We start from the raw sequence: 27390 nt of genomic DNA on the forward strand, positions 1-27390 counted from the left end.
GGGTGCCGCGGGCTGGCATTGGAAGATTCTTGAGGTTGGGGCTGGCCAAGATGCGAACCCTGCCTGTGCTGCGTTTGAGTGTCTAGAACTTTCTGGTGTTGGCACATTAGATGGGTCGGGTTGCGGAGGAGAGCTCCAGTCCACAGGTGTAAGCCAGGTGGTGATTCAAGCCATCCTCTACTTCCTCCCCTATCGCCATTTTCTCCCTAGGAGGAAGAGGAGCAGGTCCTGGCTGCACTTCAGTTTCCTCATCTGTAAGATGGAGGAACTACACCCGGGCTCGTCCAGCTGGGACAGGTCTGGGGAGCAAGGTCAGCACAGAGCAACTGCATGAGCTACTCTGCGGGAGTTGAAGAGCGATGACATTAAATGTCTGCCTCAAATGGGGGCATCAGATCCCTGGGTCGGGAAGATCTCCTGGAGAAGGAAACGGCTACCCAATCCGGTATTCTTGCCTGGAGAAGTCCTTAGACAGAGGAGCCTGATGGGCTTCAGTCCATGGCGTCGCAAAGAGTCGGACACAACGGAGCGACTAACACTTTTGGGCCACAGAGACCCTAGCTCTTGCACTTTTTCGCGATAACAAACCTTTGAACTATGGAACCCGTTGAGGTGTCCTGGTTTAAAGTTCCTCTTTAAAGGATGGGGCCCCTCGGGTTTCCTGCGTTCACAAGCCCCGTGTGTGTGCATGGTCAGTCGCTTTAGCTTTAGTCCTGTCTGACTCTTTGGGACCCCCTGGACAGTAGTCCCTCACGCCTCTCAGTCCATGAGACTCTCCAGGCAAGAATACTGGAGTGGGTTGCCATTTCCTTCTGCACAAGAGCCGGGTAGGAGAGCTTAATCAGACAACAGATCTGGTGGGTGTGCCTCTGCCCATCCCTCTCCACATCAGGCAAGGGCCCCCTTCCTGTGTCATCCCTCTCCCCAACCTCCCCTCCCCAAATGTGTGGGCCCTGGGAGCTGACGAGGCTCTCCCAGCCTGGCTGGCCGGCCTGGTAGGAAGTTGGAGTCTCTTATTACAGCCAGGGTAGAACCGTGGGGCTGGAGGGCTTGAGTTCAAATACAGACTAGAATTATCATATGACCCAGGAATTTAATTCCACTCCTAGGTATCCACCCTGTTAAAAATAAAAAACAGGTGTTCAAACAGGTGTACACCCTGTTTATAGTAGAACAAGACAATCACCAAAAGGTGGAGACAACCCGTGTCCATCAAAGGATGAGTGGATGAAAACAATCTGGAATATTATTCAGCCACAACAAAGAAGAAAGCAGTGACACATGCTACAATGGGCTTCCCTGGTGGCTCAGAGGTTAAAGTGTCTGCCTGGAATGCAGGAGACCCGGGTTCAATCCCTGGGTTGGGAAGATTCCCTGGAGAAGGCAATGGCAACCCACTCCAGTACTCTTGCCCGGAGAATCCCATGGACAGAGGAGCCTGGTGGGCTACAGTCCATGGGGTTGCAAAGAGTCGGACACAACTGAGCGACTTCATGATGCTGAGTGAAAGAAACCGCCTCGTGTATGAACCCACTTACATGAAATGTCCAGAACAGGCAAATCTCTAGAGTCAGAGAGCAGATTAGTAGGTACCAGGGCCTGGAGGGAATGGGGAGTGGCAGCTAATGGAAATGGATTTCCTTTTGGTGTGTTTGGAATGTTCCAGAACTAGAGGGGACAGTTGACAACATTGTGGTTGTGCTATCTGGCACTAAATTCTTTTGTATTTAAAAAAAATATTTATTTATTGGGCTGCGGGAGGGATCTTTTCACTGTGGCATGTGGGATCTAGTTCTCAAACCCAGGACCCTGCATTGGGAGCCCTGTGTTTTTAGCTACTGGATCACCAGGAAAGTCCCTGAATTGTTTAAATCATTAACTTTCTGTTATGTGAGTGTCACCTCAATTAAAAAAAAAAATCTCAGGCCATTCACCTACTGGGGGTGGCCTCTGGCTGGTCTCCTAATTGCTTTGTTTGGAGGCCTCCACGGTGTAGAAGACCAGGGCATTGTAAATCACCAAATGACAGGGCCGCCTGCCTGGGGTTGGCCACTTAAATGGGGATCCCACCTTCCCCCCTTGGACTCACCCTCCCACATAGGCACCTGTCACACCAGTTCTGGATGTCCGGGCACTTAAGAGGCCGCACCCAGAAATGCCCGACGTGATTTAAAGGTTGCCCAGCCTCACTTGTGACCCAAGGAAAGCAAATGAAAGCCACCAGGAGGTACCATTTTCCTGCTTCTTATCATATGGGCCAGAACCCAAACCCAGATAATGCCCAGAGCCGTGATTAACATCAGTGTCTCCTCACGCTCTGGTCCACAGCGTGCATGTGGCACCGCAGCCTTTCAGCCATACAGGACTAGCAAAGGGACTGTTCTGGGGGGCTCAAAGCCACTGAGAATACGCGTACTCATGTATGCACGTGTGCAAATGGAGGGAGGGGACAATCCCACAGGCTGTGACATATGATTCTAGCTTATTTATGGGGCTCATGACTTAGGGAACCTAGGGTGAGTGTGGGCTATGAACCTGCAGCTGAGGAGTCGAGGGCCTGTGAGGGGAAGGACCCACCTGTACTGGCTCTAAAGTCCTGCTGGAGGCAGCAAGGTATGTGCGCTGGTGCCATCCCTGGGATCTCCATGGCCTTCAGGGTCAGGTACCCAGGATCCCCACATGTCCACCCGGACCCAGGACTTTCCATCAAGCTCAGACCTGCTCCCCACCGCAGTATGCTGGCTACCTCACTTGTTCTGGCCCTCCCTCAGGCCCCCCTGCCCACCTGCACTTAGGTCCCCACCTTCCCCCCGGGGACCCCCAATAAATAAGAGAACACCAGGACTTCTGGAGTGCTTACTCTGTACCAGGCACTCTTCAAAGTATGTGACCTCCTCACAAGCACCTAGTGAGCTGGGTTACAGATGAGGCCTGGGGAGCTCATTACTGGCTCAGTCACACAGCCGCTGGCTCTAAACCCTGTCTTTTCAGCTTCACAGCCTCACGGCTTCCAAGAGCTTTGTTTTGCTCACAGCAGTAGGTGGCTGCAAGTCCTCGGTCAGTGTTTGTGGGCTGTTCGCTGCCTCACACTAATTGCTTTTTGCACCATTTTCTTTTGGCCCCACAGGGCTGTGTGTGGTTTGCAAAGGAATCCTGCCTCGAGGTCTTTGCACCTCCTGTGCCCACCCCCTGGGATGCCAACTCATATTATTCTGCTTGGCATGTCCATGCCAGCCTGAAAACTTCTACTCAAACCTCAAAGCCCCGTTTATAATGCCCTCTGCTTAGGAAGTCTTTCAGGCATCCCCCACCAGGTTCCTGTAGTCCATGTTCTCTTTCACCAGCCCACGGGACTGGAGGTATCCATAGGGTTCAGGGTGTTCATATCTGGCTTTTTTCACCTCAATATCACCCTGCACTGGCTAGGTAAGGGTGGAGGGGTGGTGGTAAGATCATTAGGAACTTTAGATCTCTGCTACCCATCTGTCTATTCTTCCTCTCCTCTCTGGAAATGTGAAGGAAACTTTCTGGTGCAGGAAAAGTCTTGTTATTTATTTTATTAGAAAATAGAGTGTTTATGTAAAGAACATCAAAAGGTCGAGGACCTGCATGGGAGTTGGTGTGAGCAGGAGTGGATCTCAGGCTCAGCCAAATTGAGTACGGGGATCCTCTCCATGGAGTCAGGGCCTCAGGGGAGGCCAGGTGGGGAGCCCCCGGGGCCAGCAGGAGGGCAGGAAGCAGTCAGTGAGCACCATGATGCAGTGCAGAGCCGGGGCCAGCAACGCTGGTCAGCTTCTGCGGGCTTAACAGCTCACCAGGTACTTCCCTGTGGAGATAGAGTGGTGAGGGGAGAAAAGAGCCCCTAAGCTCTCCCAAACACCCCTGTAACTCACTGTTCCCACTGTCCCATGGACCCCAGCAGCCGCTCATGGGGACAGAGGCATGGGATGGGGCTGCGGTTGGATGCGCCAGTGGGGCTTCCGGCTCCCTGCCTCGGGTTCTTACAAGGACGCCAGCCAGCCAGGGGACACTTCTTTTTTTCTTTCTTTTTTGGCTGCACTGCACATGTGTTGTCTGACTAGGGCTCGAATCCACACCCCTTGTAGTGGAAGCATGGCATCTTAATCACCAGACGGTCAGGGAAGTCCCACAGAGGATACTTCTTGGTCCCTTTCACTGGGGCTCTGACCACCCATCTCTCCACCCGTACCCCCACCTTGGGTCTCCAGGCCCCAACACCCACCTATCTTTTCCAAACACCCCAAATGTCTCCCCTCCCCCTGCATCCTAGCAGAAGCAATAAGTGGGACTCAGAGCCCGGCCTGGTCTTGGCTCTGGGGATGGGCAGTGGCAGGGCGAGGGCGTACCTGTGGCGAACCTCCTCTTTACCAGCGACATGCGGTAGCCACTCCCCACCAGCTCCACGTCCACGCCGGACAGAGTGGCCCCCTCACTGGTGAACTGAGCAGCCACAGGGCTGGGCGTGCTGGGCCCAGAGCACGGCTCCCAGCTGGCAGACAGGCGGCCAGAGCCTGGGGAGGTCTGAGGTCAGCTGTGCCCTTTTCCTCACCCCAGCCCTCCAGTGACCTGGGCTCCTCCTCAGCCCTGCACCCAAGCCCTTTAACCTGTGGCTGTGTTCCCTTTGACTTCTTCTTGTGTCCTGCACCCTTTCCTTTGGTCCTGCTGGGGTTGTGTGTGGTTTCCAAAGGAATTCTGTCTCAGGGCCTTTGCACCTCCTGTGCCCACCCCCTGGGATGCCCTCTCTTCCCACTTTGTCAAAGCCCTTTTAAGCTTTCCTTGATGCCTACATTTCTCTGCCTCCAGCACATCCCTAGTTTTCCCCTAGTTTATTTACAAAACATTTTTAGCCATGTCCCAGGGCTTACTGGATCTTAGTTCCCCACCCAGGAATTGAACCCCCGCCCTTGGCAGTGAAAGCGTAAAGTCCTAGCCACTAGTCTGCCAGGGAATTCCCTCTTCCCTAGTTTAAATAAGCCTTTCCCATTTGAGACCTCCAAGCCCTTACGTACAACCATAACTCACCCCCTGCCTCAGACACATCTGGAAGCTTCCATAGGAGCCGCTTCTCCTCCAGGTTCCTGGCATTGAGAGATCAGGTCAGGTCTTTCCCAGAAAAGATATTCAGAGCCCAGGGTCCCAGCTCAGTTGCCTCTTGGCTACATGACCCAAGAAAGCCATGTCCCCTCCCTGGCCTCAGTTGCCCCATGTGTGAAAACGGGGGCGGGAGTGTGGAGCAGCTGTTTCCTGAAGGCTCCTCAGCCTTATAGGACTTGTAGGTGATGCATCCAGGCCTATAAATTTGGTTTCTTGGTTGTAGGTTCTACCTTTTGTACAAAACAAAGTGGAACGGTGACTAAAAGCCCGGGGCCACGAGTGGGCGGCTGGTTCACGTCCTGGTGTGACCTCCGGTAAGTGAATTTGCCTCTGTACACCTCAGCTCCCCCTCGGTAAGTGGGGATGATGGTGGTCCACCCCTCAAGGGATTGCTAAAAGCCCCGCCCCAGTCAGTGTATGCAGAGATGGAGAACAAGCCTGACATGTAGGAAGCCTTTGGTGTCAGACACGACTTTTGTTAATGATATTGCTCTTAGCTCCAAGCAAGGCACGTGCATGCGTGCTCCGTCACTCCGGTCCTCCCTGACTCTTTGCGACCCCGTGGACTGTAGCCCGCAGGCTGCTCTGTCCACGGGGATTCTCCAGGCAAGAATATCGGAGTGGGCTGCCATGTCCTCCTCCCGGGGACCTTCCTGACCCAGGGACTGAATCCGCGTCTGCTGCGTCTCCTTGCACTGGTGGATGGGTTCTTTAACACCAAGCTTCTTTGGGAAGCCCCTGAGCAAGGTGAGCCCACAGTGAATGGTCAGGCCTACGGTGGACCCATCAGTTGCTGCATTGAAGGGAGGTCCACTAGGTTCTGAGCCTCCCCCGGCCTCCTGCTCGCCCTCACCAGGTGGCAGCTGGCTGCAGGCGGACATTGGTCACAGGTTCCCCCACGGGCAGCAGAATCTGGACATTGGTGAGTGGCGTGGGCACGGTTGTGGCACCGGGTTGGTAGCTGTACTCCACCGAGACCTGAGTGAGGGTCGGCCCACACTGCCAGTGGGCGCTCAGCTGCAGAGGCATGGACTGGGGACCGGGGCGGGAGAACTAGGGGGAACAAGAACAGGAAAGAGGATGTGGCTTGAGCTGCCCTGTCCTGCCACACCGCACACTATTCAGCCACGCTGCCCCTGCCATGCCACCCACCAAATGCCCTGATTTTGCACTGCCCATGACACCCAAGGGGCTCCTGATACCCCAAGGAGCTCTTTGTTGATGAGAGGTTGTACTACATGACATGTCCAGCAGAGGGCAGTAGAGTGCCTCATTCTAACAGTCTTGGGGACAGGCCCTGGGAAAAGGCCCCTTCTAATTTGCATAATGCAGCCGCCTGCCCCAGCAGAGTCCTGGCCCCCTTACACTGCCCACCCTGCCTACCTCCCACAGCTCACCCCGCTCTCATTGCTCTCACCAGTGAGAGCTGCCTGCTCACCCTGCCCCCACCCACCATCCTCTATGCCCGCTCTGCCCCACCCCATCTACCTGACCCACCTGGTACCGCAGGAGTACTACATTGTAGTAGGAGGCGGCTGGATTCTGCTCTGCCTGGCGCTGCAGAGTTTCAGTCAGAGTTGCCATGTTCAGCCAGAAGTCTTTGGTCTCCGGGTCACTCTGGGAAGGGTCACTGCAGAGACCGAGAATAATCACCCCAACCCTTGGGAGATGCCTACACCAAAGGCTTCCTAAAGATGCAGATTCCCAGGCTAACCTTGGGACCAGTAAAGTGTAACTCCCAGGAAAGGGGGGTGGTGGGAAGCAAAAGAGGGAAGGAAAGTGAGTTTCGGAGAGGGAGAGTGACTTGCCCAAGGTCACACAGCAAATCCTAGGAGGCAGAACAGAAATTCAGAGCCGGGGAGCACCTGGCCTCCACCAGCCCCTGGTACCACCTAACTTTGCACCCTTTTCTCTAACGGTACCTGAAGAGCAGGTCAGCATTGGGCTGGAAGTGCTCAATGGGGGCCGTATGCACGAGGCGGAAGCTGAGGACGGGAGGGGGTGGAGTCCCGCTGAACACGCGTACGATGCCGGCAGGGAAGGTCATGGTCAGCTCCCCAGTTACTCGAGCCAGGCAGCTGGTGGGGGGAGTTGAAGAAACTGGGCATTGGCTTAGGGCTCTACCAGGCCCCTCATCCTCCCCTCGCTCCTAGCTCCACTGTAGCCTGTGGCTCACCAGGTCCATCAGAATCAGCAAGGCCCTGACCACAGCAGCGTCCCAGCCCCAGCTGCCTCCCCTTGTGTCCCTGCCTGGACAGCAATCTGGACACCAGGAAGAATCCACAATGAGCTGAAGGAGACAGTGACACTCCCTTCCCCAGTTCTCTTTTCCCCTAGGCCACCAGGAAGCTCAAAGCAAAACATTCAGCCCTCAGCTTAGGTTTTGGGTCTGATACTCTCCTCCTCTTTGTGGCTTGATCTTATGGTGTCTTTCAGCTGGGCACTGCCCCCTGATTATCCCTGGTCCCTCGATTCACCCTACCCTTTCCCGCTCTGTGGCTGGCCTCTGGTCTTGCTCCTTCAGTGTGATGCCCACAGCAGCCTCGGAGGAGCTCCTCTAAACCATGGATACATCACTGCCTGTCTGCCTGCCTGTGAGTGTATGCACACCCGCTCAGTCACTAAGTCACGTCCGACTCTTTGCATCCCCATGGACTATAGCCCGCCAGGCTCCTCTGTTCGTGGGGTTTTCCAGGCAAGAATACTGGAGTGAGTTGACATTTCCTTCTCCAGGGGATCTTCCTGACACAGGGAATCTGAATCTCCTGCTTGGCAGGCAGATTCTTTACCACTGAGTCCCCCTGGGAAGCCCACATCAATGCCTTAGCCCAGTTCAAACGCCCTCTATGGTTCCTATTGCTCTAAGGATGGGCCTAGTTGTTCAGCTCCATGTTCGCGGCCATTCCATGGTAAAGCAGATCATAAAACCCCGCTGAACGCTGGCCCTGCTGGAACCCAGATGCACAGCTCCCAGGAAGCCCTGTTTGCTGGTCACCATCTGCCCCACCCGTGTACCTGGGGCTGTGGCCACGGAAGTAGGCGTGGACGTACTCAGTGAAGGCAGTGGCCACGGGCAGGGCATCCTGGGAGCCCAGGACCACAGGGCTGGGACCCCGGGAGACTCCTGGGGGTGGCAGGGAGGGAATGGGGGACAGACAGAGTGAGCACAGGTCCCAGGCTCCCGAACCCCCACCCTCTGCAACAAAGCCTCCGTTGTATCACTTGGCCACCCACCCGGACTGGAGAAGGTGAACCTGAAGCCCAGAGAGGACCCACATACCATGTCCGGTCTGGGATGCGAAGCTGGGCCGTTCAGGGATAGAGCTGGGAGCTGAAGAGCCCAGTGGGGAGGGGCTCAGGGAACGAGACTGGAAGGGAAGAGAAGCCGGCCTGTGAACACCCTAGCAGAAGTGCCCCGATGCTGGTCCTGGAGGCGACCACCCAGCCCAGCTCCTGCTCCCCCCGACCCTACCAGGTCTCCATTGCTGCGCATGAGGGGACAGGATGCCTTCCTGGAGCGCGGTCTCCGGGATGGGGCTGCCAGACCCTCCCTGACTGCAAGGTCAGCAGGTACAGGCATCAAGTCTGGGGAACAAGCATAAGCACAGACGTGGCTTAGCTGCTGTCTGGGCCTCTCGGCGGAAGAATTCAGCCCCAATCTGAGAATCGGGCTTACAGGGGGAAACCCCCTGATGGTCAGAAGTCCTCGGGCTGCAGAGAAGGTGCTGGACACGACTGGAGACACCACATGCAACCCTGAGTCTCCCAGACACTAGACTCATATAGACTCATATAGACTCAATAAGGGGTGAGCTCCCGATTGCTGGAGGCATGCAAACAAGGGCTGGATGTTCAGAAGGCAGGCACACTGTTGCGGGGGGTGGATTTGGCAGAGACCTTTTATCCAACATTTGGCAATTCTACGACCTTCATCCTCTCTGAGAGGGTCTCTCACCCTGGCCAGTGTCGAGTCACACCCTTCTAATTTAACTAATCTCGGTGTTAACACCTCAGTTCCCCTTGCTCTCCTGCTTCCCTAGTATTCCTGCTTTACTCCATCTATAAACGCTTACTTGCCCACCTACACCCCAGACTATGCTGTCTATCCCAAGGTTCTCAACAGGGTCAGATCCTTTGCTGTGGTGGGGTTGTCTTCCTCCCTGGCCTCCATCCTGCAAACGTCAGGTGTACCCTGCCCCCAAGTGGTGACAATCAAGTATCAGTGATGCCGTTGCCAAGTGTGCCTGGAGAGTAAACGGGCAGAACCGGCCCAGTTGAGAACCTTAATTCTACAATAAACCTCTGATAGCTTCATCTGTCTATACTTGTGGTCTACACTCACTCCTCTGAGCCCTGAGCCCTCCCTTGAACCATGTCCAACCAGGCTCTTTCTTTACACCAAGGATGGTACCCTCTGCCCCCACTGCTGGGGATCTCACGTGGCCACAGCCTGCAGCCCCTCTAACTCAGGCCCCAGAAGCCAAGCCACGCCTAATCCCCTCCTCCTTCCCGGCCTTGACACACCCCCACCCCAGCTTCTTCTGCCCCATCCTTTCTGCTCTTTCCGCCCCTCCCTCTCCTTTCAGCTGTTCTCAGGCCCTCCGCCCTGACTCCTCTTCTCTCTGGGCCCCATGTCTCCCAGCGGCTTCTCCCCACTGTTACCCCATCACCACTTACCTGGACTCACCTCCCTGGTCTCCAGCTCCCATCCTCACCGACCAAGTGGTCAGAGAGCCTGAAACCCCAGCAGGTTTCACCCCTCTCTGCTCACAGCCCCTCCCTTCTGTGGCTCTGACCTTGTTAGGGGTAAAACTCACATTTCTTCCTGGGGTCACTGGGCCTCATCTGGTCCCATCTCCCTGTCGACACCTCCCCCTCCACTCCCTCCTTCTCCTTGTCATTATTCTGTTTCAGTCACACTGGCCTCCTTGCTCGTTGTTCTTCAAAGGGCCTAGCCCACTTCTACCCCAGGGCCTTTGCACATTCCTCTGCTGAGAATTCCATTCCTGGAGTCCACATGGCTTCATCCTCACCTCCATCAAATCTCAGTTCAGCCTCTGTAGGAGGCCCTACGTTTCGGAGCTGTCACCAGGCACCTGTCACCTCCTGCCTTGTTAAACATTCATCTCATTAATGTCCCTGCAAGGATTAGGGTTTCTGCCTGCCTGGGTTCCAGCTGTGTCCCTCAACACCCTGTTCAGGCCCTGGCCACACTAAGAACTCTCTCATCGCCCAGGGCTCAGAAAACTCTCAGACCAGGGGTAGAGGGACTCACCTCCTCCAGCCACAGCCTCCGGCCCCCAGGGGCTCGGGGATGCTGCAAGGGGATGTGGCGAGTCTGATGGCAGCAGGGACTGTGTGCCCCTCGACTCCGGGGGTGACACCCGACAAGTAGGTGGGCTCTGTGGGGTGCCGGGGCGTGGGACCCAGGAATCCGGGGAGGGACCTGGCGCCGCGTGGGATGGTGAGTCCAGTCCGGAGTCCTCCACGTTCTCGGGAGACGAGGAGGAGAAAGGCGAGGGGCTGGAGGTGAAGCCGAGGCTGCTAGAGCCTGGGGGAGGGAAGGGGGCAGCCAGCTGGAGACCCGACTCATACGGAGTGCTGTCAATCCTCCCACAGGCCACGCCCATGCTGAGATGGTCCGCCCCCATTCAATGTCTTGCCCTCCTCGGCAGGCCTCGTCCATCTCTACTGGTGCCCCGCCCACCCACTATGGTCATCCCACTCCCACAAACGCCGCACCTTCTCGCCAGCTCCGCCCATTCCTGCTGTGGCCTCCCCAACCCTCACTTTGACCCAAAGGATCCCCACCTCCTCCCTCCAACCCGTCCCGCCTATCCGAGCCTCCTACTCTGGTAGTAGCCCCACCCACCCTCCTGTAGCCACGCCCATGCCCCAAAGCCCCACCCCCATCACCTGTAAAGTCTTCGTGGTCCAAGGCGGACTCTAGGGTAGGCCCAAAGAGGTTCTTGGAAGCCTGCTCATCCGATTGCAGCTTCTCCACACAGCTGGGGACACGGATTGGACAGGCGGGGTGCGTTCTATTACTTCCACGCTTCCTCCCTTCCACTTCAGGACCTTGGCATACCCTGTTTTTGGTCTTGAGCTCTGTTCCCCCAAATCTCCCTACAGCCACGTCCTGCTCCTCTTCAGGAGTCAGCTCCAGGCCCTCCCCACATCTCCTGCGACCCCTCCTAAAGTCACTCACTCCTATCTTCCATCACGGTCCCTGTTTTAGTTTCTTCACAGCACTTCGAAGCATCAGAGATGCTCTAACGTACTTACTATTTAAAAAATCCGGGCCACTAGAATGTGACTCCGAGAAGGAGGATCTATCTAGATCATTTATCTTTGGAACCCAGAACAGCAGGAGTACACACAAAGCACTCAATAAATGTTCATCAAATGAATGACTAAGTGGTCCCTCAAAAATGGCACGTCCTTAACTCCCTGCCAGGGTAAAAGAAGGGGAGTCAGAGACCTGGGGAGGCAGCAGGGGAGGAAGAGGAAGAGGTGGTGTCAGGGACGGGCCACCCACCTGCCCACTCATGTGGGCCCAATGCCCCACCACCATGGAACCCACCTGCTGGCCCTTGGGGCTGACTGAGGCCTCTGCGGTCTCCCGGGAGTGTCCCCTGTGAGAGATGGACCTCCTGAGCCTTCCCGTCGCCAGGCCTGCACGGCTTCCCACTCCATAGACCAGGAGACCAAGGCTTGGGGCTGTCCAGTCAGCCGCCCAAAGTGACCAGCAAATCAGGTAGAGAGGGATCTGAACCTGAGCCAACTTGTCTCCAGCTTTTGGCTTCTCTCCCAGCCTCAGTGATCCCTTTTGGCTCTCATTTAATTCTCATGAGGCATGACCCCATGTCATTAAAGGAGAGTGAGATCAGAGTGGGCAAGCAGCTTGCCCCAAGTCACATAGCAGAGCTGGCATTCAAACCCACACCCACACTCCAGGCCCAGTCTCCCCTCCACGGGCGTCTTGTCGAACTAAAGAACCCTCAACAGACTACTTACGTGAAGAATGGCGTTTCATGGTGCCCTGTGGAGAAAGGGGTGGCGTCAGGTCCAGCGGCATTTGGCCAGTGCCCCCGCCCCACGCAGGGCATCTCCCCACGCCTCACCCCGGGGCCAGGCGCCTCACCCCGGGGCCGGGAGGAAGAATGAGGCTGCCTGCTGTGGCCTTGAGCTGGGCCGCAGCTGCCTTGGGACTGCAGGGTGGGGCCCGGGCTGAGGCAGGCTTGATGTGCACGTAGATTTTGCGGGGCTCCTCGTCATCAAAATCAGAGTCGCTGGATGAGAAGTGGGTGGACTCTGCTGTGCGTGCAGTGTAGTCAAGGCACCAACACTGGCTCCCCCCAGTCAACCCTCACACCCATCCCTTCCTGCTCGTACCGCTTTGGGGTGCTGCACCATCTCCGCTCTCATCACTTGCCCCCCTCGCCTTGACACCACGCATTTGCCACCATGCTCCTCTCCCCACAAGCCTTCATAGAAGTGTGTGTGTGTGCTCAGTCATTAAGTCATGTCTGACTCTTCACAACCTCATGCACTGTAGCCCACCAGGCTCCTCTGCCCATGGGATTTCCCAGGTAAAAATACTGGAGTGGGTAGCCATTTCCTCCTCCAGGGGAACTTCCTGACCCAGGGATCAAACCCGCGTCTCCTCCGTTGGCAGGCAGTTTCTTTAACACTAATGCCACCTGGGAAGCCCCTCATATAAACATTCCCTGACCTAAGTAGTAAACTAGCTGCTAAACCCCAACACATGACCACCTCTTCCAGGAAGCCCCTTTTGTTCCCCCCTCTGGGATAACCAAGCCCTCCTCTCTCTCTCTCTTGCTCAGCTCTGACCCCTCAGGGTGAGTGTCTGCATTTGAATCTGCTTGCTTCACAACTGGAGGCTCCACCAAGGATGTTCGCAGAGAGGGTTGCTAATGGTGGGTGGATCCCTGTGGATGGAGCTTTGTCCTTGCTGTGCCAACAACTGCCCCCAGAGGGCGCCAGGAGGATATTGTTCTGGGTGACATCAGGCCTGACGGTGAAACCTTCCTCATCCACCTCTGGACAAGTCTGGGGAGGGACAAGCAAGCAATGCGTTAGGCTCTCCGGTACCAAACATCCCATCTCACCCTGCCATGCCTGCCTCCCACCTCGGGGCCCTGACTCAGATAAAAAAAAAAGAACCCCAATGGCAATAACTATCTTCCCACAGCGTGTGGGCAGGTTCTTAGAGGAAGAGAACATGCCACTACCTGTCCTGAGGGGCAAACTGAAGCGAAAGGAGGGTATTGGTCCCTCCCACATCGTCCACGGGGCTTTGCAGCTGATGTGGGACTGGAACCTGGTCCCTAAGCTGTGTGACCTCTAGCCCCCTGAGCTCCAGGCGTGGTTTCCAGGCATGGGAGTGGGGAGCAAGGCAGGACTGGACCCCTCCCACTGGGCAGCGCGGCCCGGCCCGGCCCATGGCACTTACCCCTAAATCAGGTTCCAGGGAATCTCTGCGGATGGAGAGCAGATGTCAGTGTCTGCGTTGCCATCTCCTCTGGCCCTCCCCTCCGCCCCCAACACCAGATGTGGAACCTGCAGGCAGTCCCCTGGGCGGCTCTGTGGTCCTGGGCCAGCCCTGCAGGTGCGGCAACCTTGGAGCTAGCTTGGGGCTGGGGCCAGTGAGTCTGAGTTAGCTGAGTACAGGGCATTCTCAAACAGCTTGGAAGGGGAGGGACTTGGAAATCAGTCTGAACGTAGGGCTCACCTTGGCAGGGAAATAACGAGGCCAGCCTTGGCAAAGAGAAGAATTCTGGGCTAGCCTGGGCAAGGCTAACCCTGGTCTAGCCGGGGAGACCACAGGTATAGGGAAGAATTTGGTACTAGTTTGGGCAGAGAGACTCTTGGGCTCATCTTGACAAAGGTAGAATTACCAGGCTAGATGAGATGAGGGAAACAGCAAGTCTGGCCCTGCCAGGGAGAAATCCCGGGCCAGCCAGGGCAGGGGTAATCCTGGGTGGGTCTGGAACAGGCCGCCCCTGGTCTAGTCTTGGCAAAAGGAGAATTCTGGATGGCCTTGTGTGTGTGCTAAGTCACTTCGCTTGTGTCCAACTCTGTGTGACCCCATGGACTGTAGCCCCCAGGCTCCTCTGTCCATGGGATTTTCCAGGCAAGAATACTGGAGTGGGTTGCCATGCCTTCCTCCAGGGGATCTTCCCCACCCAGGGATTGAGCCCACGTCTCTTAAGTCTCCTGCATTGGCAGGTGGGTTCTTTGCCACTAGTACCATCTGGGTAGCCCCCTGGACTAGCTTGGGCACTGGTAATACTGAGCCAGCCTGGACAGAAGGGCTTCTGGGTTGGCCTGGGTAGAGGGGATCCTGGGCTAGCCTGGAATAGAAATTCTCTTGGGCTACCCTAAGCAGGGGGCTTCCAGGAGAGCCTCAGAATGAGGAGGGATCCTGGGTCAGCCTGGGCCAGGGCTGGGGGTCGGGGTGCTTCCTCACACAGCTGTAGGTGGCTCCCGCTCCCGCCGGCTCAGTCCTGGGAGGCGAAAGGCCTTGGCTCCACGCAAACGTTTCATTGCTGAGAACAGAGGAAGGGGTGCAGATCAGCCCTGGGTGGGGGTCCCCTTCCCATTCAGATTTGCCTCCCTCATCCCCACGGTCCAGCCTGGGCATCCAGGCCCAGACGTACTTGCCTTCCTGCAGCGTAGCCGTTCTGTATGCCTCAAAGTCCAAAGGCCCTGGGACAGAAAAAATTGAGAAACTCAGCCAGGCAGGGGGACTGAGCCTGGGAAGAGTAGCAATATACCTTTGGCCACACAGTGGCACCTCGATCTGAGCTTAAGGTGAGTCAGGGTCCAAGGCATGAGCCAAGATGCTGAACCAGTCTCTGAGATAGTCATGAGTGGGATGGGCCAAGGGTTCTTGGTCTTGCCTCGGATGGCTGCCACCTTGGGATGGACTGGAGGGACTGCCTGAGTTACTTCCACTTCCAGAATTTCTGGGTAGAACTTGGGTGGGTCAGAGGATGGATCATAAATGTCAGTGCAGTGGGTTGAGCCTTAAGGCCCAGGATGAGGACCTGGGATTCTCTCCCAAGGATGATGGGAAGCCATAGAGGTTATGTGAGCAGGGGCAGGGCATGAGAAATCTGGAGCCAGTGAAAGACAAGAATGGAGATTCACACAATGAGAGGTAGCCTGAGCTGGTGCTGAGCTATAGAGACGGGAGGAAGAAAAGACAGACCCTAGTGGTTGTCTATACCTAAGGATGTAAACAGCATTTACTAAAGTGCCTACTGTGTGCCAAGCACACATTTTTGTCCTTTATTTGCATCAAATTAGTGAACCCTGAATAGTCATTGGAAGAACTGATGCTGAAGCTCCAATACTTTGGCCACTTGATGCAAAGAGCTGACACACTGGAATAGACCCTGATGCTGGGAAAGACTGAGGGCAAGAGAAGAAGGAGCCAACAGGGGAGGAGATGGTTGGATGGCATCACTGACTCAATGATGTCCATTGAGTTTGAGCAAACTCAGTGAAGGACAGGGAAGCCTGGCGTGCTGCAGTTCATTGGGTTGCAAAGAGTCAGACGTAACTTGGCGACTGAACAAGAATAACAGTGAACTTTCACGACGCCGTCAGTTGGGCGCTACCAGCCCTGCTTTACAGAAGAGGAAACAAACTCAGAGAAGGCAAGACTGACGCCCAGGGTAACACAATGACTGACAAGGGAAAGATACAAACCCAGACGTGACCCTACAACTTGGGCTCTCAGTTCTTCCTTGACCCTGTACCTGGGACATCTTCAAATGGGCCTTTTGCTCAACAATCCTCAGTGGCTCCCTTGGCCCCTCAGGGAAACAGCTGAAAGGCTGACCCTGGCATTCAAGGCCTCTCTGGCTTAGGCATCAAGTTCTCTCCCTCTGTAGGTTGCTGAGTTAGATTTGTCTTCAGTCCATTTTTTTAAAAGATTGTTTTTTAAAATGTGGACTATTTTTAAAGTCTTTTATTGAATTTGTTACAGTACTGTTTCTGTTTTATGTTTTGGTTTTTTGGCTGCAAGGCATGTGGGAGTTCCCCGACCAGGAATTGAATCTGCACCCCCTGCATCGGAAGACGTCAACCTCTGACCACCAGGGAAGTTCCATCCATCCATTTTTTCCTTTTTTTTTTAACCCCATTTTTCTGGTGAGGAAAATGAAGCTCAGGGAGGTTCATCCTCTAGGCTCTGGAATCCCGTTCCTTCCCCATAGCCGTGGCTCCACAGCCCAACTCCTATAGACGCCCCGACTCACCAGGCTTCTCCTGGCCTGTGCCTTTGCTCTCTGCAAACTTCCTCAGCAGCATCTCCACGCTGACGTTTTCTACGTTCTGCTTAAACTCCTCGTGCACCTGGGCCAGGAGGATGGAGTCTGTAACCAGGCAGGGCCTTCTTGCCCAGCACCCCAACCTCATGCCCCACTCACCTGCCCAATCTGCACATGGGTGTCCTCCACTGAGTGGGCGTAGGACCCCATCAGTGCCTTCATTTGCCGCAGGTGGGTCTCTTCCATGGCTTGGAAGCGCTGAGGCAGGAGGGGAGGAGCAAAATGGGAAGGTGTGGCTAGTGACCCCACCTGACCAATCAGAATGTTCCAACCCCCTGGCCTCAGTGATTGATTTGGGTAAGAGCTCTGGCACTTCTGCCGGAATCATAGAAAAAACACCTTCATATCCTGAGTCGATGAATTGGTAGATAAATGGGGCCGCTGCTGGTGGCTACTTTGCTACACACACACACACACTGAGGAGGATATGTTTACCTGGGAATGAAGCCCTCAGGGAGAAAAACAGATTTGAGAAGCAAAGAGGCACAACTTCCTGCCAACATCATTTGGGCACCTGGATCCAGCCATGCCTGAAGCTCTGCCCCACCCTGAACTTTTCAGTTCCCTGAGCCTGTAAGTCTCCTTGTCAGTTTGAATGAAGATTTCTATTGCTTGCAACTTTCTATCACTGCAAAATCAGAAGGAAAAAAAAAATCTAATTCTTAATCCTGAGCTCCCAATCTGCTTTTTAAACCTTTGAGTAGACAGAGACCCAGAGAGGTGCAGTGCCTGGCCAAAGGTTGTACAGCTGGTGACGGACAGAGGCTAGACCAGGAATCCAGGCTTTTCAGTCACCATGACATGTCAGGAGACTCTTGGCTTCTAAATCCTGCCCCATCTTGTTGAAAAACCTCATCAATAATAATAATAATAATACATCTTAGAGTGGTTTCTATGCACCTCGTACTAGTCTGAAAATTTCATATATGGTGACTCATTTAATCTTTACAAGTCTATGAGGCAGGTAGTATTACTGTCCCCATTTTACAAATGGTGAAATTAAGGCACAGAACTGATTTGGTCTTTGAAATAATAACAACAGCAACAACAAGGGCTAACTGGCTCTAGAATTTTACAGTTTTAGCCTGTGATTCTAAGGCTTCTGGGAGTCGAGGGTTTGGAAGGTTCTGGACTTCTGAGGCCCATAGCATCCTGGGCCCAGGAATGTGTAGGTCTCCAAGGCCTGGTTCTTACCAGAGCTGAGTCCAGCATTTTCTGCTCAAAGTCAGAACGGGCTGAGTTGTATTTCTCCACCAAACGCCGCAGGCTCTCTGCTGCCTTCCTGGTCTTGGTCTCTGCCTAGAGGGCACAGGGAGGGGACGGGGCTGGGAAAGGGACACTCGGGGCACTTTCCCTGGCCCCATCCCCCAGCACGTGGACTCCCGGGGTGCCCAGGGTGCGGTTCATGCAGGTTCAATGACCATGGCTCTGTGCTATGTTTTCACTCTCCCATCAGGCAGCCCCGCCACCTCTCGGCAAATCCCTCGGGTCTGTGTGGGCCAGTGGTGGCTGGGGACCTGCAGCTGTGCACCCACCTTGTCCATCTCCTTCTGGCTGGTGCTCTCCCTCCGCAGCCGCTCCTGGTCCATGCAACGGTTCAGGTAGTTCTCACGAGACTTGGGCAGGAGCTGGCTGACCCCTGTGAGGACCTGTATGGCATCTAGGGTGCCCACTGCTTCCTCTTTGCACTGTGGGGGTGGGGAAGAGCATGAGGACCCCCTTAAGCCCCTGCTGGGGTGCAGGACCTGAGCAGACCCTGGCACACCATGAAATTCCCAGCCTCCCAAACTTGTGGGGTTCCAGGTCCTACAGAATACTTTTTTTCTGAGAATTCTATGAATTTCAAAAATTTTAACTCTTTAAATAGGTAATGTTTACACATAATTCACATTTCAGAAAGTTTTAAGGAGTGAGCTCAGGTAAACCTCCTCTCCCCCCCCCTTTTTTTTTTTACTATGAAGTCTTTTTTTTTTTCTTTTGCCCCACTGCAAGGCAGATATGTGGGATCTTAGTTCCCTGACCAGGGATCAAACCCACACCCCCTGCATTAGAAACACAGAGTCTTAACCACTGGACCAGCAAGGAAATCCCAAACCCCCTATTATTACCATGATACATTTCCCGAAATAATGGGCATGAAGATCAGTGAATATGCCCATTTTTTATGACTAATGGTGACAGGCCATCCTGTTTACCTGACTGCTTTTTCCACTTAATAATTCATTCTCAAGACTGTTCCGTATCAGTCCAGAGAAAACTTCCTTGTTCTTTCATTTTTTAAAGAAAGTTGTGGTAAAATACACATAACGTAAAATTTGCCATCTTAACCATTTTTAAGTGTATGAAGTACTACAACTCTCTTCCTTAATGGGGGTTAAAAACTGCAGATTCTAGGGCTCTGTAAATGCAAACCCTCTATGACTCTAGATTTATAAGCTTCAAATATTTTGGAATCTTGAGAGTCTAAGGTCTGGGTCTTCCAGGATTTTAGTTTTGTCAGGAGTCTAGAAGCCTGGCACTCTGTGACGACATAGAGGGGCGGGATGGGTTGGGATGGGAGGGAGGTTCAAGAAGGAGGGAATACATGTGTGTTAGTCACTCAGTTATGTCTGACTCTTTGTGATCCCATGGAGTTAGGGTCCTCTGTCCATGGAATTCTCCAGACGAGAATATTGGAGTGGGTAGCCATTCTCTTCTCCAGGGGATCTTCCTGACCCAGAGATCGAACCCAGGTCTCCTGCATTGTAGGCAGATTTTTTACCATCTGAGCCACCTGGGAAGCCCCATGTTATTGTATGGGAGAAACCAACATGACATTGCAAAGCAATTACCCTCCAATTAAGAATAAATTTAAAACAACTTCATTTAAAAAATAAAAGTTTAGGCTAAAAAAAAGAGTCTAGAAATGTCAAATAACAAGATCTGTAGCTTCTAACGCTCTAGATCAAGGGTCGGCAGACTTTTGCTGTGAAGGCTCAGGTGGTAAATCTGACACTGAACTCAGCCATTGCAGTTCACAAGCCAGCCACAGAAGATCTGAACGTGAATGGGCATGGCTGTGGCCAACACAGCTTTATTTACTGGCATTAAAATCTAAATGTCCTGTAATAGTCACACACCATAAAATATCCTTTTTTAAATTTTTTTCCCCCAAGCCCTTAAAAGTAGAAAAACTACTCATAGCTCGAGGTGGTGGTCTAGCCATCGCCCGCTGGCTGTAGTTTGCAGACCCCCTGCTCTTAGAATTTTGAGAGTCTGAAATTCAACAATGCTCAGGTCTGTGAGATTCTGAGTTTGATGTCGTGGAATTAACAGAGCCCTCAGGGGCACACACCAGGAGCTGGGGTTCCAAGGCCCCAGAAGTCCTGGGATCCTAGCAGCCACAGCTGTTCCCCACCCACCGGCCCGGCGGCACCCACGGCACAGACCTTCTTGTGCGCCTTGAGCTGTTCCTCCCCGTGGCGGAGCACATCCTTGATGAGATCCTGAAGCTTCCGCGTCAGCTCCAGGTGGCAGAGCGCCAGCTTGTCTGAGGAGACTCGGAAGACCTCCCAGAGCGGGGCAAAGGTCCTGGAAACAGAGAGGTGGGGGTCACACCCAGGGCCCAGCAGGCCCGACCCCAACCCCTTGGCAAGGGACCCCTCACCCAGCATGGCCGGCTTTGGCTCAGACACCTCATGTGTTCTGGGCCCTGCTAAACATGAACACATATGAACTTATTTAATCCCCACTGCAGTCACGGAAGGTGGGCAGACAGGGAAACTGAGGCATGGGAGGCCCTGTCCCTCACCCAAGGCCCCTCAGCAAATGAACATCAGAGCAGGAGTTTAAACCTAGGCTGACGCCCGCCGTCCTCTGTCTGGACTCCAGGCCCAGCCTGATACTCCCCTTCCCCTCTCTTTCTCCCCCACCTCATCTCCACTGTGCCCAGGCCCTGCAGCCACGCCTGCCTCCTTGCTCTTCCAAGAAATGCACAAGTGTGCTGCTGCCTCAGGGCCTTTGCACTGGCTGAGCCACCTCCCTGGGTCTCTGTCCCTCGGACACCCCCAGGCCTGATCCTTTCTCATTACTGAGATCTCAGCTCCAGATACAGTGCCCACCTTCTAATGCTCCTATTTCATTCTCTTCCTAGCACTGTTCTCTCTGGGAAAGGACTCTGCTCGCGTTTGGTTAACATCTGTCACATATCCCAGACGCACACCCGATGAACAGGGCATGACGGTGGCTGGAGGCTTGATCTGTTTTGATTGCCCCTGGGCCCCCTTGTGCCTCAAACAATGTCTGGCACACAGTATGGGCTCAGTAAATAGCCACTGAATGAAATGAATGAATTATAGCCCGTCAGGCTCCTCTGTCCATGGGATTTCCCAGGCAAGAATACTGGAATGGGTTGCCATTTCCTTCTTCAGGGAATCTTCCCAACCCAGGGACTGAACCCAAGTTTCCTGCATTGCAGGCAGATTCTTTACCACCAGTGCTACCTGGGAAGCCTCTTTACCACTGAGCCACCTATATATACATTCATATTCCTCTGTCCAATTAGCCCATAAGCACAGGGATGACTCCATGCCCCACATATCACAAGTGTGAGGAGATGTACAGCCAAGGGCAGCCTCACCCACACCCTTGGCGACTCCTGCCTCACCCACAGCCCACTCACCCCATGGGGGTCCCGTTGCTGGCCAGCTTGGAAAGTTTTGCCATCGCCTTCGAGTAGGTCTCCTCGATGGTGGCCCTGGATAGGAGGACAGGGAAAGGATGGGGAAGGTCCTGGGCACCTTGGGACAGGCCCCATACCCCTGGGCCTCAGTTTCCCCATCTCAAACATCTGAGCAGAGGCCTCCAGGAGAATGATATAGCCCCCTGGCAGGGGAAGATGCTTGGGAAATTCACGGGAGAGGTTTTCATCCTTACATAAAATTTTACTAACAGCAGTAGTAGTAGCAGCAGCAGCAAGAGCAAGTAAACAAAATTTCGAGCTTCGTATCAATGTTTCATGTGCTTTGTCTCATTTAATTGCAGAAGATAAACTCAGATTTCTTTATTCCCTCTAGACAGACACTGCTAAATGCTTACCTAATATCCACTCACATTTTCATCCTAATAGAATTTCAGTTCTGTGTGGGGTAGCCATGTGCCCAGTTTAAACTAGTTACCCACTGGGGTATCTTTTGACAGAGGCACCCATGCGGTACCACAGGCAATCGTGGATGGATCCAGGGTCTGAAGCCTCATGAAACGGAGCACGGCTATGACAGTTCTTGTGTGACAGCCTCAGAGAGGAAAAACCTGGTTAATAATCCTTTGGACTCTCTGCCCGGATTTAATGGGCATTCAGCTGCTGAGTGGCTAGGGAGCAGAGGTTGCCTTGCAATTTGAGTTTATTGTGTTTTCAGGGACGTCAGAGCATTTACAAGCTGAAATGTAGATTATTTCATCATACATGTATTTTCTTTTATTGTACCCAGGGCCCGAGATTGAGTTTTCAAATTTCTCCTTGTAATTAGGTCATATTATCATCTCTACAAGAGGAGGCCTTAGAAGTCTGGTGATTATTGCTTAAAATGGGGCATAGGGCTGACAGTGTTGAGAACTGTCGGTCAGGAGGGTCTTCAAGCTCATTTGGTTCCTGGAGACCCCAGGGATCAGGACCCTTTCTGGCAGAATGTGGTGCCCTGTCAGGGTGGGATGGGCAAGGGAAAAAGGGGGCAGAGCCTGGGTGGAAGTGCAAGATGGGCATGGCAGTGTGGACTTCAGGTCTTGGCCATGGGGATGGATGGGGCTTGGGGAACCTCACCTCTCCCGGATGAAGTCTGCCAGCTCCTTGGTGGAGATGGGCCCCTGCTTCACGGTGTGGTACAGGACCTCAAAGCCATGGTTCTTCTCTCCCTGCAGGGGGTGAGGATGGAGATTGAGAAAGGGGATGGAGAGGACATCAAGGATGCCTAGCAATAGGGGCCTGGGCTGAAGAGCTAACGGGCAGAAGTCCATCCTCTTGGCCATAGGCATTGGTTCTGGCCTGAGCCAATCACCTGTTGCGTTTCCCCTGGCCCTAAGGATTGGCTTATGGACCTTAATTTGGTCAATTAGAAAAGACCCTGGGATTCTTGTGCCATAGTTGAGAGAGAGGCAGTCTCATTCACTCTTATCTTCCTCTCTCACTATCTTTCTGTCTTTCTGTGCGAGTGTGTACATATCTCTCTACCTCTGTTTGCTCCTTTCTCTTTGGTCTCTTCCCCTCTGTTTTTTCTTTGTATCTTTCCATAAGTGAGAGATTATGTGGTCACAGGAGATCATGGAAACCACGAATTTTGGAATGATGCTGAACTTGAAGGTCTGAATAAAAAGCCTGTTGAGGGACTTTCCTGGGGGTCCAGTGGTTAAGAATCCACCTTCCAATGCAACGGATGTGGGTTCAATCCCTGGTCAGGGACCTAAGATCCCACATGTCGTGGCGAAACGAAGCCCATGTGCCACAGCTACAGAGCCCAGGCACTCTGGAGCCTGTGTGTTGCAACAAAGGTCTTGGTTGTGAAGTCTTTAAAAAAAAAAAAAAGCATCTTGAGTAGAGAAGTGCTGGATCAAACCAACCCTGAAAGCCACACTACTGCACAACTCTTCAGTTTTATGAATTAATACAACCCCTGTCGCTTAAGTCACTGTAGCCTTATTTTCTGTTCTCTTCAACATGAAACTTCTCTGAGGACCCCACAAAGCAAGATGTGGGTCTGATACTCTCTCAGGACCCAGCAATGTGCAGTGCAGGGCGGGGTGCACAAAGGGCATTTGAGTTGGTTGAATAGAGGGACAAGCTATTTTGCTGTTGCCTGGTGCTGGTGGGGACAGAGCCTCTACCCTGGTGTCTGCTGATGCCTTGCACAGAACCCCTTTTCTCCCAGTTCTGGGCTCACCATAGTTTGAGCGGGGGCTAGGGCTACACTGTGTGATCCAGACCAGTCATGTCTCTCATCAAGCCTATAGTGGCTCCTCATTAAGATGGGGGCAGGGCGTCATCTACCTCTCATATGGGATGATCCACATCATGGTCCTCTAAAGTCCCAAAGGCAGCCCTCCTTGTTGAATAAGTCACTAGGTTAGTCACTGTCATGCCCCACTCTTTGCAGCCCCATGGACTGTAGTCCACCAGGCTCCTCTCACCATGGGATTCTCCAGGCAAGCATACTGGAGTGGGCTGCCATGCCCTCCTCCAGGGGATCTTCCCGACCCAGGGATCGAACCCACATCTCTTGCGCCTCCTGCATCGGCAGGCAGGTACTTCACCACTAGCGCCACCTGGGAAGCACAGTGGGGAGGCCTCAGCAAACAACCCCAGCAGCCCCCTGCCCACCCCGCCCAGGGGATCCTGGGGTGAGGCTGCACCAGGCACTGCTGCCCAGGCCGGCATCTGGAGCTGACTCAGAGCCAACTGCTGGCCTGCTTCCCAGACCTGGCAAACGCCCAGCAGTGTCTGACCCCCTCGGGCTGGGCTGGCAGCCGAGGGTCCTGGGAGGGGCTGTCTTGAGCCTATGTCTCCTATCAGAACCTCTGGACACCAGTCTTGCTCTCAAGCCAGGCCCAGAGAGATGTTTCTCTCTCTTTTAAACTTATTTGTTTTTGGCTGTGCTGCATCGTTGTTGGTGTGCAAGCTCTTCTCTAGTTGCAGTGCATAGGCTTCTCATTGCAGTGGCTTCTCTTGTCGGGAAGAATGGGCTTTAGGGCGCGAGCGCTCCGGTTGTTGCAACATATGGTCTCAACAGTTGCGGCTCCCCGGCTCTGGAGCGCAGGCTCAATAGTTGTGGCGCACGGGCTTAGTTGCTCTGCAGTATGTGGGCTTTTCCTGGATCAGGGATCGAACCTCTGTCTCCCGTATTGGTGGGCGGATTCTTTACCACTGAGCCACCAAGGAAACCCAAGAGATCTTTCTAATACAGCTTGATCGTGTCCTTCTCTTGCTCATACTTCCCCCGAGTGCCCTCCATGCCTCCAGCCCTGCCTTGGCCCAACAAGACTGGGGCATCCTTGTCTGGCTTGATCTCTCCCAAATGGAGCCTCCTTCAGATCAGTTTTCATTCCAATCCCAAAGAAAGGCAATGCCAAAGAATGCTCAAATGACCGCGCAGTTGCACTCATCGCACACACTAGTAAAGTCATGCTCAAAATTCTCCAAGCCAGGCTTCAGCAATATGTGAACCATGAACTTCCTGATGTTCAAGCTGGTTTTAGAAAAGGCAGAGGAACCAGAGATCAAATTGCCAACATCCGCTGGATCATGGAAAAAGCAAGAGAGTTCCAGAAAAACATCTATTTCTGCTTTATTGACTATGCCAAAGCCTTTGACTCTGTGGATCACAATAAACTGTGGAAAATTCTGAAAGAGATGGGAATACCAGACCACCTGATCTGCCTCTTGAGAAATTTGTATGCAGGTCAGGAAGAAACAGTTAGAACTGGACATGGAACCACAGACTGGTTCCAAATAGGAAAAGGAGTACGTCAAGGCTGTATATTGTCACCCTGCTTATTTAACTTATATGCAGAGTACATCATGAGAAACGCTGGGCTGGAAGAAACACAAGCTGGAATCAAGATTGCCCGGAGAAATCTCAATAACCTCAGATACGCAGATGACACCACCCTTATGGCAGAAAGTGAAGAGGAACTCAAAAGCCTCTTGATGAAAGTGAAAGTGGAGAGTGAAAAAGTTGGCTTAAAGCTCAACATTCAGAAAACAAAGATCATGGCATCCGGTCCCATCACTTCATGGGAAATAGATGGGGAAACAGTGGAAACAGTGTCAGACTTTATTTTTCTGGGCTCCAAAATCACTGCAGATGGTGACTGCAGCCATGAAATTAAAAGATGCTTACTCCTTGGAAGGAAAGTTATGACCAACCTAGATAGCATATTCAAAAGCAGAGACATCACTTTGCCAACAAAGGTTCGTCTAGTCAAGGCTATGGTTTTTCCTGTGGTTATGTATGGATGTGAGAGTTGGACTCTGAAGAAAGCTGAGCGTTGAAGAATTGATGCTTTTGAACTGTGGTGTTGGAGAAGACTCTTGAGAGTCCCTTGGACTGCAAGGAGATCCAACCAGTCCATTCTGAAGGAGATCAGCCCTGGGATTTCTTTGGAAGGAATGATGCTAAAGCTGAAACTCCAGTAGTTTGGCCACCTCATGCGAAGAGTTGACTCATTGGAAAAGACTCTGATGCTGGGAGGGATTGGGGGCAAGAGGAGAAGGGGACGACAGAGGATGAGATGGCTGGATGGCATCACTGACTCGATGGACATAAGTCTGAGTGAACTCTGGGAGTTGGTGATGGACAGGGAGGCCTGGCGTGCTGCGATTCATGGGGTCGCAAAGATTCGGACATGACTGAGCGACTGATCTGATCTGATCAGATCAGTCAGGGCCCCAGCATCATCCAGCAAAGAGCCAGCAATACTAATAATAGATTAAAAGAAACATTAATTAAAAGAAATAGACAGGGGACTTCCCTCACAGTGGTTAAGAATCTGCCTTGCAATGCAGGGGACACAGGTTCGATTCCTGGGCAGGGAACTAAGATCCCGCATGCCCCTGAGCAACTAAGCCTGCCTGCCACCACTACTAAAGTCTGCATGCCCTGGAGCCTGTGCACTGCAATTACTGAGCCCACAACTAGACAGTCCGTGCACCACAATCAAAGATCCCACATGCTGCAACTAAGACCAGACACAGCCAATAAGTAGATAAATAAATAAACAAATAAAAGAGAAACAGACATTCTGGGGTGCTCCCTGAGCCCTGGGGAAGTAGGAGCTTCATTCTCCTTTCCCAGATGGAGAAACTGAGTCTTCAAGATGCAAAGTCACTTGCCCAAGCGCTCCCAGAAGAGCCCAATTCAAATCTCAAACTCAAAGCTCTCATCCACTCTGTACCAGGCTATCTTTGGAGGGAGGGGTTGGGGGTAGCTACTATTTTCTCTTTGCTAGTCTGAATTTTCTGCAGTGAACTTGCCTGCCTCACACAATTAAAAAGAATTTAAAATACATGTAGGTGCCCCCGTCAGGACTGCAAAATGTGGGCAACAACTGATCCTCAAAAGGTCAAACCCCCTTACACAAAGTGCCACCGGGGTCTCAGAGAGGGGCAGCCCTTGGGTGAGGTCACACAGCCATTCAGAGGCAAATCCAGGGATTGTGACCCTTGGAAAGAAGGTGGAAGTCCAGCCCTCCCCCCAGCCCTCCCACCCCCCTACCCACCACCCGCAGGTGGCAAGGGGGTGCTGCCTCTTTAAGAAAGCAAATGCTAGTAAGAGGAGCCCCAGCTGGGGAGGGAGAAAAGCCTGTTGCCAGGGGCAACTAGTTGCCTAGCAACGGGCTTCCTCTCTGCAAGCTCTGGGCCTGCAACCAAGGAAGGGGCTTTCTGCCCTGCGTCCCACCCTATTCTCCTGTTCACATGTCCTCTGTGTCTCCCCATTAGCCTGGCTCTGCAAGAGGAGTCCTTGTGCCCTCCACTGGCCACCCCGTGTCACGCCTCTTTATTTTTGCTCAGTTGGCTCCCCCTGCCCAGAATGCCTTTCTGGCATCCTGGAAAATCAGCCTTCAAAGCCCATGGCAAACACAGCTCTGCATCCTGCTCCTTCTCTGGCACACACAAGGTTGGGCTCAGTCCTGACTCAGTAGGACTAGAGGTGTCTTACTAGCTCTGTGTCCCCCAGATTTGGTGTTCCTCAGGGTCAGGGTTGGGAGGCAGTCTCCTGGGGGCTCCAACATCTCCTAGAGTGGGCTGGGTGGGTGGTAGTGGTGACAGAGAGGGAGGAAGAGAGTGAACAAGTAAAAAAAAATCTGTCTCACTTGGCTCCTTGGGTCATACTATTTGGTCCCCAGTCTGGAGAGCAGACAGGTGAGCCGGTCCCAAGGGGTCAAG

At 53.4% G+C, this 27390-nt stretch overlaps 1 protein-coding gene and 1 non-coding gene across 4 annotated transcripts in view; one reads left to right on the forward strand and one right to left on the reverse strand.

Moving 5' to 3' along the window:
• The first annotated feature begins 1296 nt into the window (after positions 1 to 1296).
• On the forward strand, positions 1297 to 1368 carry TRNAS-GGA (transfer RNA serine (anticodon GGA)). Its single transcript has one exon. It is a non-coding gene; the product is annotated as a tRNA-Ser (tRNA).
• A 2174-nt stretch (positions 1369 to 3542) lies between these two features.
• The window catches only part of FCHO1 (FCH and mu domain containing endocytic adaptor 1), a 29891-nt gene continuing 6043 nt past the window's right edge, over positions 3543 to 27390 (reverse strand). For 2 of the 3 annotated variants that reach the window (XM_061421616.1, XM_061421617.1), the window contains exons 5-28: positions 22276 to 22367; positions 21139 to 21213; positions 19907 to 20048; positions 18014 to 18166; positions 17673 to 17777; positions 16578 to 16676; positions 16407 to 16503; positions 14803 to 14847; positions 14609 to 14687; positions 13592 to 13616; positions 13131 to 13188; positions 12260 to 12438; positions 12133 to 12157; positions 11699 to 11750; positions 11032 to 11123; positions 10391 to 10666; positions 8588 to 8700; positions 8396 to 8483; positions 8131 to 8239; positions 7038 to 7193; positions 6613 to 6745; positions 5969 to 6168; positions 5044 to 5099; positions 3543 to 4532 (exon numbers count right to left, since the gene is read on the reverse strand). In XM_061421616.1, coding sequence (XP_061277600.1) covers positions 4288 to 4532; positions 5044 to 5099; positions 5969 to 6168; positions 6613 to 6745; positions 7038 to 7193; positions 8131 to 8239; positions 8396 to 8483; positions 8588 to 8700; positions 10391 to 10666; positions 11032 to 11123; positions 11699 to 11750; positions 12133 to 12157; positions 12260 to 12438; positions 13131 to 13188; positions 13592 to 13616; positions 14609 to 14687; positions 14803 to 14847; positions 16407 to 16503; positions 16578 to 16676; positions 17673 to 17777; positions 18014 to 18166; positions 19907 to 20048; positions 21139 to 21213; positions 22276 to 22367 — 2694 coding nt within the window. In that variant the 3' untranslated portion in view covers positions 3543 to 4287. The remainder of the gene's footprint in view (positions 4533 to 5043; positions 5100 to 5968; positions 6169 to 6612; positions 6746 to 7037; positions 7194 to 8130; positions 8240 to 8395; positions 8484 to 8587; positions 8701 to 10390; positions 10667 to 11031; positions 11124 to 11698; positions 11751 to 12132; positions 12158 to 12259; positions 12439 to 13130; positions 13189 to 13591; positions 13617 to 14608; positions 14688 to 14802; positions 14848 to 16406; positions 16504 to 16577; positions 16677 to 17672; positions 17778 to 18013; positions 18167 to 19906; positions 20049 to 21138; positions 21214 to 22275; positions 22368 to 27390) is intronic. The other variant, XM_061421618.1, reaches the window with a different exon arrangement.

This window comes from Bos javanicus, chromosome 7, assembly GCF_032452875.1.
Source record: "Bos javanicus breed banteng chromosome 7, ARS-OSU_banteng_1.0, whole genome shotgun sequence".
Taxonomy (NCBI): Eukaryota; Metazoa; Chordata; class Mammalia; order Artiodactyla; family Bovidae; genus Bos; species Bos javanicus.